Here is a 17,198-nt window from a genome sequence, read left to right as displayed (position 1 = left end):
AGACAGGTTGTGCCTGATCCTACACTTGTGATGGTGCTGTCTGGCATCAGTGGCAGGTTCGTGAGCTTGCGGTAACGGGCAGGTGTCGGGCCTGGTTGAGGTGGCATAGCGAGTGTGGTCTTGAGGATAGGGTGCCCATGGGGCACAATACTGCCACTGTGGTGGGAAGGGCATAGATGGTGCCATCCAGGGGTTTACACATCACAGGGCAGGATCCTGAGAATAGGATGAGGTGATGTTTCTATGACTTCTATTAATTGGGATCTGAGGATGAGACACTTGATATGGCGAAAAATCCTCCCGCAGTCTAGCTTCCTCCTCATTGGAGGAAGGCTGTTCGGATCCTGGCTGAGCATTTGGAGATAAGCAGGCATTCACTAGGGGTGACTGCAGAATGGGTAACACCAGCAGGTCACCTGACTGTAAATTGCAGTGCTGAAGCTCCTCTATGTCGTGAGGGCTGCGCAAGAGGAATCTGCTGGGAAGAAATGTTCCTCTGCACCAGCGTCTTTAAAGTTGTTTGGCTGCGGGCCAGCTCAGCAGGTGCCAGTGCCGGGAGAGCGGTGATAGCCTGCAGGTGGGTGGGTGGGTGGCTGGGGGTGTGTGAGTGTGTGAGTGTGTGTGAAAGAGAGAGAGAGAGAGAGAGAGAGACAGACAGACAGACAGACATCCGCATGTGTCGGCACCACTTCCACTGCGGTGCCATGTGAGAGGCAGACAACTGGAAGCCTGAGCCCTTGGCACCGGAGCTATGCGCGAGTGCCGCAGGTGGGTTTTGCACGGTGCCGGAGGAGCCCAGTGCGTCAGAACTGCTCAGCTGGGGAAGTGCTGGGAGGGAGGCAGTAGACCTGCCTGGAGAAGCCTTCTCACACAAAGTTCCCTTTGCGGGTGACAGAAGGTGATTTTTTTTTGAAGTTTTCTTCAGCTTCTTTGAAGCGGAGTTGTTGTGGCATGCAGCAGAGCCGGAATCAGCGCCCAGGTCTGAAGCTGACCCTAATGATTTTTGAAGCAGGAGCAGCTTTAGCCTGTCTTTCCGTGCCCTAGACTTCAGTTTACTGCAGTGGGCACATTTTTGGGGAATGACATCCTTACAATTACAACAGTGCTTAAAGCCTGGGGAGCCAGGCATGTCGGAAGCGGCTGCGTTGACAGGAACAAAGAATTTTAAGAGAAAACTAACACACACCACTGGTAACACTAATAACTAACACTACTAGTAACAAACTATCTAAAAAGGGTAAAAGTAACAAGGGAGAAAAAGTTTTCTAACATGTCTGCTGAGCTCAGTCTCAGCCTGGGGACGGTGGAGAAGGAACTAAGGAGACGGGTCGCGCACGTGTACTATTAAGGTACGCTCCGGGGGGAGGAGAAGAGGGAGGAAGAGAGGCTCTGCGCGTGCACGACCGGTACAAGTACTGCTGTAAAAATCTCCGAGCGAACGCACCAACACCTGGAGTGGAGCACCCACAGGGATACCTCTCTCGAAGAACTAACGCAATAAACTAACTCCAGCAGACCATCAATCACCTACGGAATTAAAATGATCATTTGTCTTACAATAGCTGCCAAAGGACCAAATCACACATGGCTGAATAGTCTCTTACCCTGAAGAACGAGCTAAGTTTACAATGGGTGGCAACCAGTGGGAGAACAAACAATTGAGGGAACTGGGAAGAAAGAATATGATTAACAGTGGTAGGAACACATGATCACAAACTGGCTGTGTTCACAATTAGCAGATTTCAAGTCTATCTTATATATGTATAAATAAGTAATCTAATGTAATATATTCTATAGCTACATTAAGTGTCTGGAATAAAAGGGGAGAGTTTTACTACTTGTGTAGGAAAGTAAATCTACAAAAAGGAACCAGTATAAAAGAACTAGGTTATGCAATATATGGGAAGTGTAATGTTGCACAAAATATGCCATGAACTCTTAGCGGCTGTCTTGCAAATCTCAAGAGGCAGAGCTGACCTGAGGGTGACTACCATTTGTTGCCGCTGCTTTGGCTGAATGAGCTCTAATTGACCCTCCAGTGACAATCTAGTGAAGGAAAAAAAGTAGAAATGCATTTTGACAGATCTTGAAAGCTGTGTTATACCAAAAGAACCTACAAGCAGGACAGACTTTAAATAGATCTCTATCTTCTCCAGAAAAAATCAAAGACTTCATTTTTGCTCGCATGTTTTAACAGGGACTGAATGAAAAATAAGGATAACCTGAGTGGCACAAACCAACTGAAGAATACATAATACTTCTCTCTAAAATATCTTACAAAAGGTATTTTGTTTGAGTACACAACCCTGCTTACAAAATATTAATTCAGATGAAAAGCCAAATTTATCACAACCAAATATACTCCTCTCGATTTAATAGCACCCCTCCAGTCACATTAAACAAACAGAACTGTGGGTCAGCCTTATGGCAATACTTCGCTCTGATCTACGTGGAAGCCATGATTTCAATTTCTGTTTTCCCATCTATGCCAACCACTTCATGAGAAAGAAGGAGCGTGTCATATTGATTAATGTGTTCTTCCTGTGGAAAATTCAGTAGTTGCTGTAATCTTTGAAAATAGCCTAACCAGTTATAGCTAAATCAACTGAGGCAATGACGCTGACCTGAAGTGTGCAAGTGTAATACCAGGAGACTGGTAAGGCTCTAACAGAAACAAATAAAATTTTTAAAAACAACACAACCAGGACTGGCAAAAATCCAGTGTGAGACATCTTGTTCTGCTTACAGTATAGTAAAAGGCATGTTCACTCACTGCATGTAAAGATTCAAGAGCTTACTATTTTTCATAATGTAAATCTGGTAAAAAATTCTATGAATGTGAAATTTTGAATGTCAGAAACAGGAAAAATGTTGATGGAATTTTTCCTTAACCATTTAAATCAATTATAGAACCAGGCTGAAATTGTTCAAATTTTGAAATTTTAATTATATCTTGATTTTGAAATTTGGGGGAAAAAAATTAAAAACATTAAAGTTTCACTCACATACATACATCCTCATTTTTCAACCAGCTCTAAAAAACAGAAATGCATCTTTCTAGTAAATTATCTAGCTAAGCGCAACAATATTTTAACTGGAGGCCAGGGATTCAATGTTGGGGCTTAACTTGCAAAGTGAAAACACTAAGGTGAGTGGTTCCAGTTCCACCAACTTTAAGGGGACTATTCATAGCAATAAACACTATGCTCAGTATTAAGTGTTTACAGGATTGGGACCTTATGTAGTACTGCAAGTCTACTTGGAAGTTAAAGGAAAAAATGGAAGAGTCTGGCTGCCTGACCCAAAACCTCCCTCCAGAGAAGTCAGGAAAAGAACCCAGGAATTCTGACTGCCAGTGTTCCTCTGCAATTAGCTGTGTAAGTCACTGCTGAAATGTGTGTTGCATCACCCAGCTTCCCTCTCCAGCGACTGCTTCATATAGCCTTCTACTGCTATTATCCTCTTTTGTTCAGGTGACAATGGTCTGTGTTGGAGAGCTAAAGGTTTTAGGTTCAAACCTGCTAATGAACCATGTATTATGGTGGGACTTGTTTTTTCAGTTTACTTTATAAAAAACAACACCTAGAAAGTGAGATAAAAAAGTACATTTAAAAATGGTAAGCTTGCAAAGTCAAGCATGCAAAGTTAGAAAATGCCATAATTTAGATGGCCCTTACAACCTAATTAGGCCTCTTAGGTGTATGCGTTATGATGCAGTCTAATTACATATTCATATACTGTACTTTTTTAAAAAACAGGATTCCTGCTTCATTTAGTGCACTATATGGATAGCAAATGAGTCAGACGGTTGTAAGGATAGCAAGAATATTCATCTATAGTTAAGTTATTGGACTAGAAGCCAGGAAAGCTGGGTCTACCCATGGCTCTGTCACAGATGACCTCTTATGCAATGGGCAGCAAAATTCTACCATGATGCATATGTGCAAGTTATCTGACTGGCAATATTATCCTGGCATTTTCTATCTTGAACACCTAATTTTGCAATCTTTACATTCTGGTACTGTAGATTTTTTGTAAATACAAAAGAATGAAAATATATACTTCACGGAATTTTAAACTAACTGCATAATGGCATCTAATGGATGCCACTGAATTCAACATATTGAAAGAAATAATCTATAGAAAGGATATTAACTCTATGATTCTAGTGGTTTTCAAGACTATTTTCTAGAGAAACCTATCTTTTGTGTTTTTATTAAATTCTACAGAATTTTTCCTTAAAGTGCACAACCAATTATAAACAATACACAGTTTTTAAAAAGTGACCTATATGCCTAAAGCGACAAATTTTTAGCTCAGTTGATATGCATTCCAAGCAGCAGAGACTTTTTTTTTCCCCAGATAGTTAAGGTTTCAATAACAAATTTTTAAAAACCCAGATTTAGGGTAATGGTAATTTACATACGTTTTGGCTCAATTTTTGGTTTGGTTGAATTCATTTTCCTGTTGGACTGATCTAATTTTGTAACTTAACGTGTTAAGTGCATACACATTTTTAGTTAAGTGTATGGTATTTCAACTTCTTACACAAAGTGGTTTAGTTGAAAAGAGCATCGTCTGGAAATACCAAAAAAGAAGGCTGAGGCAGAAAGAAAAATAAAATTAAATCAAGCATAGAAACTGGAGTAGAGACAACTTGCATGCAAATCTTGTAGACAATTACTAAATCTACAAATATTTGCATTCAAATTAATAAATATTTTATGAATGGAAAGATTAAAACACATCCCACTCAAAGCTTCAGACCAGATATTTTATTTTCTTCCATGAACCTGCAACAACAACAAAAATGTACACTACACTGCATAAACTGACAAAAGCCATACAGTTTAACTGTTTCTTATATCTATTAAATGTTCTTTAAGAAATTTCAATTTGGGGCAGCAGTACTTGAACTTAGCTTGAGATTGTAAGTAGGGCTGTCGATTAATCGCAGTTAACTCATGCAATTAACTCAAAAAATCATTTGCAATTTTAATTGCGCTATTAAACACTGGAATACCAATTGAATTTTATTAAATATTTTTGACGTTTTTCTACATTTTAAAATATATTGATTTAAATTACAACACAATTCTCACTTTATATTATTTTTTATTATAAATATTTGCATTCTAAAAATAAACAAAAGAAATACTATTTTTCAATTCACCTCATACAAGTACTGTAGTGTGATCTCTTTATTGTGAAAGTGTAACTTACAAATGTAGATTTTTTTTGTTACATAACTGCACTCAAAAAGAAAACAATGTAAAACTTTGGAGCCTACAAGTCCACTCAGTCCTACTTCTTGTTCAGCCAATCGCTAAGACAAACATGTTTACATTTACAGTAGATAATGCTACCCACTTATTTACAATGTCACCTAAAAATGAGAACAGGCTTTCTCATGGCACTTTTGTAGTCGGCACTGCAAGGTATTTACATGCCAGAGATGCTAAACATTTGTATGCCCCTTCATACTTCAGCAACCATTCCAGAGGACATGCTTCCATGCTGATGATGCTCATTAAAAAAAATAATGGGTTAATTATGTAGTGACTGAACTCCTTGCAGGAGAACTGTATGTCTCCTGCTCTGTTTTACCTGCATTCTGCCATATATTTCATGTTATAACAGTCTCGGATGATGACCCAGCACACTGTTCATTTTAAGAACACTTCCACTGCAGATTTGACATTCCACAAAGAAAGTATCAATATGAGATTTCTAAAGATAGCTACAGCACTCGACCTAAGGTTTAAGAATCTGAAGTGCCTTCCAAAATCTGAGAGTGACCAGGTGTGGAGAATGCTTTCAAAATTCTTAAAAGAGCAACACTCTGATGCGGAAACTACAGAACCCAAACCACCAAAAAGAAAATCAACTTTCTGCTGATGGCATCGGACTCCGATGATGAAAATGAACATGTGTCAGTCTGGATTGTTATCAAGCAGAACCTGTTATCAGCATGGATGCATGTCCTCTGGAATGCTGGTTGAAGCATGAAGGGACATATGAATCTTTAGCGCATCTGACATGTAAATATCTTGCGACGTCAGCTACAACAGTGCCATCTGAACACATGTTCTCACTTTCAGGTGACATTGTAAGCAAGAGGGCAGCATTATCTTCTGCAAATGTAAACAAACTTGTTTCAGCGATTGGCTGAACAAGAAGTAGAACTGAGTGGATTTGTCGGCTCTAAAGTTTTACATTGTTTTGTTTGAGTCCAGTTATTTTTTGTACCCAATTCCACATTTTTAAGTTCAACTTTCATTTTAAAGAGATTGCACTACATTGCTTGTAATATGTGAATTGAAAAATACTACCTTTTGTTTTTTACGGTGCAAATATTTGTAATAAAAAATATAAAGTGAGCACTGTACACTTTGTATTCTGTGTTGTAATTTAAATCAATACATCTAAAATGTAGAAAACATCCAAAAATATTTAAATAAATGGTATTCTATTATTAATAGTACGATTAATCACACGATTAATCGCGATTATTTTTTTAATCGCTTGACAGCCCTAATTGTTAGGCTATTGTATAAATATAAACTCCACTTATTAGGAAGACCAGTAATAGTTATGGGGGATTCTATCATTAGAAACATAGATAGCTGTGTTTGTGATGACCAGGAGAACAGCATATTTACTTGCCATCTTGGTGCGAAGGTTGCGGATTCTCTCGAGACATCTAGATAGACTTATGCATAGTGCTGGTGAGGAGCCGGTGGTCGTGGTACATGTAGGTACCAATGACATACGGAAGGATAGAAGAGGTCCTGGAGGCCAAATTTAGGCTGCTAGGTAAGAGATTGAAGTCCAGGACCTCCATGGTAGCATTCTCTGAAACGCTTCCAGTTCCATGCACATGGCCAGTTAGACAGGCAGAACTGCAGGGTCTCAATGCGTGGATGTGACAATGGTGTAGGGAGGAGGACTTTAGATTTATTAGGAACTGTGGAAATGTTTGGGAAGGAGGGAGCCTATACAGGAAGAATGGGCTCCCCCTAAATAAAAATGGAACCAGATTGCTGGCACTTAAAATTAAAAAGGCTGTAGAGCAGTTTTTAAACTAAGAGCTGGAGGAAAGCAGACCGGTGCGGAGGAGCATGTGGTTCGGACAGAGACTTCCCTTGGGGAGGACCTATTAATGGAGATTTTCTATGTCCTAGGAAGGAGGATGGAAGATAAAATACAGGTAGGATCTCATGAGAAACAGTCAAATGAAAAAGAGTCCCATTCAATTACATCATGTAATGGCAGACAGCTAAAAAGTGACAACTTTTTCAAGTGCTTATATACAAATGCTAGAAGTCTTAAATATTGTAATAAGATGGGTGAACTGGAGTGCCTTGTATTAAATGAGGCTATTGATATAATAGGCATCATAGAAACTTGGGGGAATGGGGATAATCAATGAGACACAGTAATACAGGGTACAAAATATATCGGGAGGACAGAACAAGTCATGCTAGTGGAGGAGTGGCACTGTATGTGAAAGAAAGCGTAGGATCAAACGAAGTAGAAAATCTTAAATGAACCAAACTGTACCACAGAATCTCAAAGGATAGTTAATTCCATGCTCTAATAATAAGAGTATAGCAGTAAGGATCTATTACTGACTACCCGGGCCAGATGGTGATAGGGATTGTGAAATGCTCAGGGAAGATTAGAGAGGCTATAAAAATAAAAAACTCAATACGGGATTTCAATTATCCTCATATTCACTGGATACATGTCACCTGAGAATGGGATGCAGCGATAAAGTTTCTTGACACCTTAAATGACGACTACTTGGAGCAGCTAGTCCTGAAACCCACAGGAGGAAGGACAATTCTTGATTTAATCCTAAACGGAGGACAGGATCTGGTCCAAGAGGTGAATATAGCTGGACCACTTGGTAATAGTGACCATAAAAATAATTAAATTTAACATCCTTGCGGTGGGGAAAACACCACAGCAGCCCAACAGTGTAGCATGCAATTTCAGAAAGGGGGACTACACAAAAATGAGGATGTTAAACAGAAATTAAAAAGGTACAGTTAGTGCCAAAAGTGCAAGTTGCATGGAAACTTCTTAAAGGCACCATAATAGAGGCTCAACTTAAACGTATACCCCAAATTAAAAAAATATAGTAAAAACCAAAAACCAAAAAAAAGTGCCACCGTGGTTAAACAACAAAGGAACAGAAGCAGTGAGAAACAAAAAGGCATCCTTTAAAAAGTGGAAGTTAAATCCTAGTGAGGAAAATAGAAAGGAGCATAAACTCTTGCAAATGAAGTGTAAAAATATAATTAGGAAGAGCAAAAAAGAATTTGAAGAACAGCTAGCCAAAGACTCAAAAAGAAATAGCAATTTCTTTTTTAAATATATCAGAAGCAGGAAGCCTGCTAAACAACCAGTGGGGCCACTGGACAATCGAGATGCTAAAGGAGCATTCAATGATGATACTGCGGAGAAACTAAACTAATGTTTTGCACCCACCTTCACAGCTGAGGATGAGGGAGATTCCCAAACCTGAATCATTCTTTTCAGGTGACAAATCTGAGGAACTATCCTAGATTGAGGCATCATTAGGAGATTTTAGAACAAATTGAGAAATTGAACAGCAATAAGTCACCAGATGGTATTCACCCAGAGTTCTGAAGGAACTCAAATGTGAAACTGCAGAACTACGAATTATAGTTTGTAACCTATCATTTAAATCAGATTCTGTACCAAATGACTGGAGGACAGTTAATGAGATGCCAATTTTTAAAAAGGGCTTTAGACGTGATCCCGGCAACTACAGGCTGACTTCAGTACTGGGCAAACTGGGTGAAATTATAAAAGAACAGAATTGTCAGACACATAGATGAACATAATTTGTTGGAGGAAGAGTCAACTTGGTTTTAGTAAAGGGAAATCATGCCTCACCAATCTACTTTTAATTCTTTGAGGGGGTCAACATGCATGGGGACAAGGAGAATCCAGTGATATAGTGTACTTAGATTTTCAGAAAGCCTTTGACAAGGTCCCTCACCAGAGACTCTTAAGTAAAGTAAGCTGTCATGGGATAAAAGGGAAGGTCCTCTCATGAATTGGTAACTAGTTAAAAGATAGGAAACAAAGGGTAGGCATAAATGGTCAGTTATTAGAATGGAGAGGGGTAAATAGTGGTGATCCCCAGGAATCAGTACTGGGACCGGTACTATTCATCATATTCATAAATTATCTGGAAAAAGGAGTAAACAGCGAGGTGGCAAAATTAGCAGATGATACAAGACTACTCAAGATAATTAAGTCCCAGACAGATTGTGACCAGCTACAAAAGAATCTCACAAAACTGGGTGACTAGGCAACAAAATGGCAGATGAAATTCAATGTTGATAAATGCAAAGTAATGCACATTGGAAAACACAGTCCTAACTATACATATACAATGAGGAGGTCTAAATTAGCTGTTACCACTCAAGAAAGATCTTGGAGTCTTTGTGGATATTTCTCTGAAATAATCCACTCAATGTGCAGCAGCAGTCAAAAATGTTGGGAATCATTAAGAAAGGGACAGACTGCAAGACAGAAAATATCATATTGCCTCTATATAAATCCACAATACACCCACATCTTGAATACTGCGTGCAGATGTGGTCACCATCTCAAAAAAAAGATATACTGGAATTCACAAAAGGGCAACAAAAATGATTAGGGGCATAGAATAGCTTCCATGAGGAGAGATTAATAAGACTGGGACTTTTCAGCCTGGAAAAGAGATGGCGGGGTGGGGGGGGAGAGGCAGGACATGATAGAGGTCTAGAAAATCATTACTGGTGTGGAGAAAGTAAATAAGGAAGTGTTATTACTCCTTCTCAAACACAAGAACTAGGGGTCACCAAATGAAATTAATAGGCAGCAGGTTTAAAACAAACAAAAGGAAGTATTTTTTCCACACAACTCAGTCAACCCATGGAACTCCTTGCCAGAGCATGTTGAGAAGACCACGACTATAAAAGGGTTCATAAAAGAACTAGGTAAGTTCATAGAGAATAGGCCTATTAATGGCTATTAGCCAGAATGGGCACGGATGGTGTCCTTAGCCTGTTTGCCAGAAGCTGGGAATGGGCATCAGGGGATGCATAACTTGATGATTACCTGTTCTGTTCATTCCCTCTGGGGCATCTGGCACTCGCCACTGTCAGAAGACAGGATACTGGACTAGATGGACCTTTGGTCTGACCCAATATGGCCATTCTTATGTAGTCATTTAAAAGTTTCAATAAATAGTTCAATAGTTCTATGCAATGGCCTTGCCACAGTCGTTCATAATAAATGGAAGAAAGACTGATATTTCTTTTAAAAGGTCTGAATCATTTTTCTCTGTATGTTTGGCTAGCTAGCATGGCTTCACCTGGTTTCTTCTCTGATCCTTGCTAGTGCATTCGCTCTTGATGTGACCTACAGTCATCCAGTGCTGACCTAGTTCTTAGTACAGAGGGACTAATTAACTCAGGTGTGATGCTGACAAACCAGGTGCCAGCTCACGCAAAGGTTCCCATGTCTCCACTCCAAATACATAGCTGGAACCACTCTGGCTCACCTGTGTTAGTATTGTTAAAATAGATATTAGAATTATAAAAATGTGTTTAGACTTTACGGAATGTTTGTAAACTGCTGCATGCATTAATCTCATTTATAACATCTGTATCTCAAATTGTAAGGTAACATTTGAGCATTTGCATTGTAGTTCTCTGCAACTGTATAAATCACCAGACAGCTGAGAAGCATTAATTAGCGTGAAATGCTGGTTTACAGCAGAAGGTTTTACGTCCCTTCCCATCAAGGAAAGACCATCAACACCAGACGGACTAGTGTGGAACATAAAAAAAGGATAAAAGACTGTTTACTCTCCCCTGCCCATGAAGATGAGTCATGCAAGTCAATTCCTTGGATCAGCTGAGCCTGCAGCTCAGATCGGAAGGGGAGGGAAGGGAATAAAATCCCCCAACAAGAAGGACCTGTATCTTTATGCTGCTTGGACTCTGGGGGCAAGAATTAGTAGCCATAAGTACTAGACTCCAGTGCCTAGTCTGGGTTAGCCATAAAGAACATATAGAGCTTTCTTATTATAGAAGCTTCTATTACTTTTTGAAACTGAGGTTTGGAACTCATGTGTGTGTATATATATGCTTACCTGCTTTAACCTTGTAAACACTTGTTTCCTTTCCCTATATAATAAATCTTTAGACAGTTACATGGAATTGTCTACAATCCTGGTCACTGATGTGAGAGCTAAAGCGCAGTTGACTGGGGTAAGTGACTAGTCCTTTGGGACTGGGAGTAACCTGAATATTGCTATGATCCTTGGTGTAAGAAACCATCTATCACAAAATCAGGCTTACCTGGGTGGTAAGACAGATCGGAGTACCCAAGGGGATTGTCTGACTCCATGTTAAAGCTGTTATAGTGCTTGAGGAGTGAACATTTGACAACTGGTTAGTGGAATCAAGGTAGTTAATTATAAAGTTAGTTTACTTGTGCCACAACTAGTCAAAACGTTTGACAGAATGTTTTTATCAGAGAAAGTAATTTAGTCAAAACTGAGATGTCCCATGGGAACATGGTAATTTCAATGAAATAGTTTTTAAAAACCTTGTAAGAACAGAATGCTCTGATTTTTAAGGACTTTTCATTTTGAAATTATACATATTTTAATGTAATTTTTTTTACTTTTTCATTTTAGCTTTATATTTAAATGTGCGCTTACATGTTACAAAACTAAGAATTACAAAATAACGTGACAAATGAAGATGGAAAGTGTATGTGAAGGACATGGAATTACTATGTAATCTAAGAATAGAGTAATGTAATGATTTTATGAATACTGTATTGTGACTTGGTCAGTGACCGCAACGTCCACAAAATGTCTCACAGCCCGCAATCAGCTTACCCTCATGGGCCGCAGGTTGCCCACCACTGATCTAAAGGAATCCCATTGTGTGTTTCTTGGAAAGTTTGAGGTTCCAATTACCTTGTAACTTCTTGTACTAGTACACTCTATTATAAGACTGGGTTTCAATCTGAAATAGGCTTGCCTGCACATTTAGTACAGAGAAAGCTTCATCAGTAAACAAGAAAGCTAATATTTAAGTATGCCACCAACTGAAATTTGGGGACTACATTTGCATCCTACCTAGACTCCAACAGTAAGAGACATACAAATTCATTGACTAGAAAACATTTTGAAAAGTAGTTCTGATCAAGCAAGTTTTTCTGCAGAAATGTAGTGGAATTTGCTTTTGTGCATGATTGTTCTCTCTTCTTTTGTCCTATGTTATTTCTCAGTTTAATACTTTAATTCCCAGATGTCCATATTGTTCCATGCAATGGCAGAGTCATATTGAATCTCTGGACCATAACCACTACTCAGACTTTAGCCCTACTACTTCATTGCCTTTTTGTTTCATTTTCATACTTTCCTTCAATTCAGCTAATATTCTCACTCTGAGATTAGATTCAGTTGCTCTAGTGATGGTCTTCAAAGCTCACGTTGATTTCCTCTGTAGCTATTCACCTGCTTAATGTGTCATCCTTTGCATTCACTATCCTCTACCTAATGAGCAATCTCTGGCACTGCTGCAACGTTCCCAAGTTATGGAAATAATCTTCACTGGTTATATAAATGAAGGTAACAGATGACAGGACAGTCAAACAATTGGTTAATGAATATTACTTACACACACACACACACACACAGGGCTTCTCGAACACTTTCATATGCATATGGACACACTTAATATTGGAGAAAATCCTTCACCAGATGGCAGGTTTTTTATTTTAGGTTTATATTTAGTATTTTATTTTATATTTATCAATTACAATACTAATCACCAATTCTTAAGGATACAATTATGTCATCATGGTCACCACTGTCACATAACTGTGAATTTTGCCATTTATATGGACCCTGCTGCCACACATTATCAGTGTGTTAGTTAGCTTTGATCTAGTTCTGTTTCAAACAGAACTATATCAAAGCTAACTAACTGTTAATGAATGGCAGCAAGGTCCTCAAGGTCACTGTGACCACAGCATGAAACCTTTTTTTTTTTAAAACTGTGATTGATATAAATTATGCATAACTTTATCCTGACAATACTATATCATATCAAACATTTTAATTAAATGTTAGTATTTAATATTAATATTTAAAAATTAAATCAGAATTTTAAAGAAACAAACTAAATAAAAATATTAAAGTCAAAATCTAAATGAAACACTTCAATTTTTCTGTAAGGTTTTGGCTGAGCCAAAACTGAATTTTCGAAATCGAAATATTTTTCTGATTTGGAATGTCATTTTTTTGGGGGGGCGGTGGAGGCGAGAAGAGGAATCACATTTGTCTGTGGAATGAAAATGTCAAGTTTCAACCAGTTCAAACCTATGCACACGGGTGTTTATATCTGAGTTATTTAGGTTTTTAGGGCAGAAAGCTGTCTGTGTTCATTTGATCAGGTGATGCATATAAAAAAATCTTACATGCTCCAAAACAGTGGTTCCCAAACTTTTTTCCACCAAGGACCCCGTTAGCATTGATTAAATGACCCAGACTTCCTTCATTTCTGGTTCTACTAGAATCCTAGCAGCATGACCTCATGAATGGTGCATCATGCTGTATGGAACAAAATGGCAACCTTCATGTGGCAAAGTGCCAGAACGCCATTCCAGTGTGTCCTGGACCCGCTTCCAGGGTCAGACCCCGGCATAACCCACGGTACACTCCCATGATCCAGGACCTCACTACGGGGACCACTACTGCAGGGGTTTGTGAATGCCCTAGAAAGCAAAGTGTACTACAGATTGCACAGAATTTGAAATTAACAGGTTGGTGCCCCCCCCCCTTTTTTTTTTAAAGATAGCCAGAACTGTTGTGTCCTTTATAATGTTAATAGTAGAGTACAATGAGTGGGTAGGTGGGCTTTTACTATATATTCAGTGTGGAATGTTCCAGATAAAAACCAATGTGGGCATCGTTTCATTACTACGATTTTTCAAATATTACTTGTCCTTGCTACTTTTCCTTGCTAAACCAACGTCAAGTCTGAATTTCTTAAAGCAGTAAGTCATGAAGCCATGTAGACAGCATCTGAAAACCAGCAACACCACCACTGTATTACCTCTTTCACTGGCATCATCTACAAGTACAATTTCTTCCAGCAAGTGTCGGGGCGACCGATTTATCACACTATGGACAGTTCGTAAAAGTGTACTCCAAGCCTCATTGTGAAACACAATGACAACACTTGTTGTAGGAAGGTTGTCTGGATACACCTTTGTTTTACACCTATGGACAGAAAGGTAAAACGAACAGGTTCATTTATAAGTCAACAGTTTTCATAACAATTTTAAAATATAATTTCTGGGTTATAACATTAAAAATACTCCTATAGTAGGATTTAAAACGTGAAAAAGACCAAGAGTTTGCCGATTTAAAATATCAAATATATATATCTGCACCATAACATGTCTCTTTGTGTGTTGCAGTTTCTGGCTCTTTTTAACATACACTGGTGTAAAGGGTTAAGAAAAGCGTTTGTCACTATATTATGCTGAATTGTTCAAACCCATAGTAGAGAGGCAGGGAAAGGATGGAGGGCTGAATGGCTCAGTGGATTAAGTAATGGAACAGCAAGCTTTTCATTTTCAGTGCACGTCTTGCTCCCTGCTCTGGTCAGCAGTGACCAGATATTACCATTTGATGGCTGTTCAGTCACGTGCAGTACATAAATTCAGTTGGTGAGAACAGGATAAAGAAGTGGCATCCTTGTTAACACCATAGGCAAACACACAAGATATGCATTGAAACTACTGTCTCATTTCTTGTACTTCCTTGTATACCTGTTTTGTGAATAAGGAGGATCAATCTTCCAAGGGTGCCACCTCTGATAACATTAAATTCGACTCGCTTTAAGAAAAAAACTTAGTTAAGCAAAAGCTATACAGGCTAGGAAGTGAACAGTTTTACAACAGAAAAAAATCAGAAAAATTAAAAGTATATTTTCAAAAAAGTAATTCGTTTGGAATACTGTATGGCTGGAAGAAAAAATAATTTATTATAACTAGCATTATATATTTAGCATTATACTACTTTAGTAGTTCTTGACATGAAAAATGTAAGATTTTAAAATAACTTACATTAATTTTATAGGGTAATCATGTATTGAACTTTATTGTCGCTTTTCTAAATAAAGCAAGATTATGGTCATACAACCTTTTGCTATGAAAAGTTTAAGTGACACTTGATGCCCCCACTCTAGGATACAAAAATGTTTTTTCTGGTTTTGAATATATTGGACATGCTATAAAAGCTAGTTTAAAGGCAAAAAAATTTGATGTATATTTAATTAATTTTACCTGGCTGAAAGTAGGCTAAAAAAGTTTTCATATTTGATCTTTTTAAATTTGTATGCAAGACTATGTTGTCTCCAAGAGCACCACATACCTTAAAAAGCAAATATCTAGCCTACAGACTGGATCTCTGTTTTTCAGCAAGCAACCCCCCACAGAATCAGGTAGAGAAATCAATATACTGCACATAAATTTTCAAAAAACTATTGGAAAAACTTTAAAGTGCAAATCTACTTTAAAAGTGACTATGAAAACTTAGCACTTTTTTACTCATATATATATATATATATATATTTTCAGACTCATATGCGAACTACTGTACTATAAGATTTTAGTTCTGTCAGCTTTGGAGAATCAACAAAGCAATGTAGAAACATGAAATCAAAATCAGAAAAGGACAAGGAATGGAGCTTCATTTTTAACAGTAGAGCTGTTTTCTTGAATTCCAAATTGAGGGATCAAATGAACTGCAACAGAATTCATGATAGGCAGTACTGAGGCATACCACTCCAGAAGGAATGCCAAGAAGGATGCTGCCTTAGGAAGCCTTATGCCTTGCAACAGCCTTCAGGGAACTGTGAGGAGCATGCAGTATGTCTCCTCCAACCTTAGGGGGAGGGGGCTAGCTTTACTGGCCAGTGTAAAGGGATAGGGCATTGGTCTGCATCCTCCTCCCACCCCGCCCTTCAATTTGCAGATAGGTCACTAAAGGCACTAGTCAAAACTAGTTCTCATACTCTGAACATAAGTACAACATTTGTGCCTGAACTTTCTGAGTGGGAGTGGGGTGGTTCCTCCAACTGAAAGGAGAGCCCAAAGTCTGGAGGCATACAAGCTCCAACATACCTTACTGAGGGTGAGCTGAGCCTAAAGAGCAACCTTGTCTGACTCCCCGCCCCACTCCCCAAAACAATGAATGGAGCCCAAGGGAATCCAAGCCACACCACTAAATAGCTTCTGTGGAAGGATGTCTTATTTTGGCATTTCAAACAGGTGGTTCTTAGAAGAATAGCCATTTGTTTTCCAATTCAAGCCCTGCACACCCCATCTTGCATATGGGCCAGGCACAATCTGGCTTTATCATACATTTCTCTGTAAGATTAAGTCTGAAAAAAGTTACCCGCCATGTAGGAATGAATGTCACAAAATCTCTGGAAGAAAACATTATAGCCATATGATGAAACAGTTATTTACCTTATTGAGTTTCTTTGAGATATGCTGTCTATATATATATATATATATTTTCCATGGATGGTACACATGAACCAGTGCACTCATTTTTGGATTTTTTTTGGACCAGGAGTGCCCCTGCACCCTGAATGTCCCTGTGCTCCCAACAAAGGCAAAAGGCAACCCCAACCAGCCTTTAATTCCTTCACCAATACTGAATCCAGCTATTATAAGACACTATTAGTGGGGAAGGACAACAGCTTGTGGACAGCACATCTCAAAGAACCAAAATTAGTGTTCTTCGAGTGCTTGTTCACATATATTCCACTGATGGGGACTCTCAGTGATCAAACTTTATGGAGGTGGGTGCTGGGAGTCTAAATGACTATAAAATGGCCCTCCTAAAATGAGCATCATACTGTGATGTTCAATGGAATGAAGTGTGTAAAACCCATGTTCTGAACTCTAAATGGCTACCCTATATATGTCTGCTACAAACACATTCCTCAAAGACACAACAGAGGCTTTTGGGCCTTGGAGTGAGATGAGTGTCTTTCTGGAAGGGCTACTTAAGCTAAATATTAGCAAAGTTTACTACAACTAATAACCCAATTAGACAGTCCTCGAGTGGA

The 17,198-nt window shown here is 38.6% G+C and overlaps 1 protein-coding gene across 4 annotated transcripts in view; it reads right to left on the bottom strand.

Moving 5' to 3' along the window:
• GALNT1 (polypeptide N-acetylgalactosaminyltransferase 1) overlaps positions 1-17,198 on the bottom strand; it is a 191,467-nt gene that overhangs the window by 66,838 nt on the left and 107,431 nt on the right. For all 4 annotated transcript variants that reach the window (XM_048839304.2, XM_048839308.2, XM_048839305.2 and 1 more), the window contains one exon: positions 14,166-14,332. In XM_048839304.2, the coding sequence (XP_048695261.1) occupies positions 14,166-14,332 (167 nt within the window). The remainder of the gene's footprint in view (positions 1-14,165; positions 14,333-17,198) is intronic.

The sequence above is a fragment of the Caretta caretta genome, chromosome 2, assembly GCF_965140235.1.
Source record: "Caretta caretta isolate rCarCar2 chromosome 2, rCarCar1.hap1, whole genome shotgun sequence".
NCBI classification, from domain to species: Eukaryota; Metazoa; Chordata; order Testudines; family Cheloniidae; genus Caretta; species Caretta caretta.
Note: the sequence above shows the minus strand (reverse complement) of the source record. Positions and strands in the feature narration are given on the sequence as shown.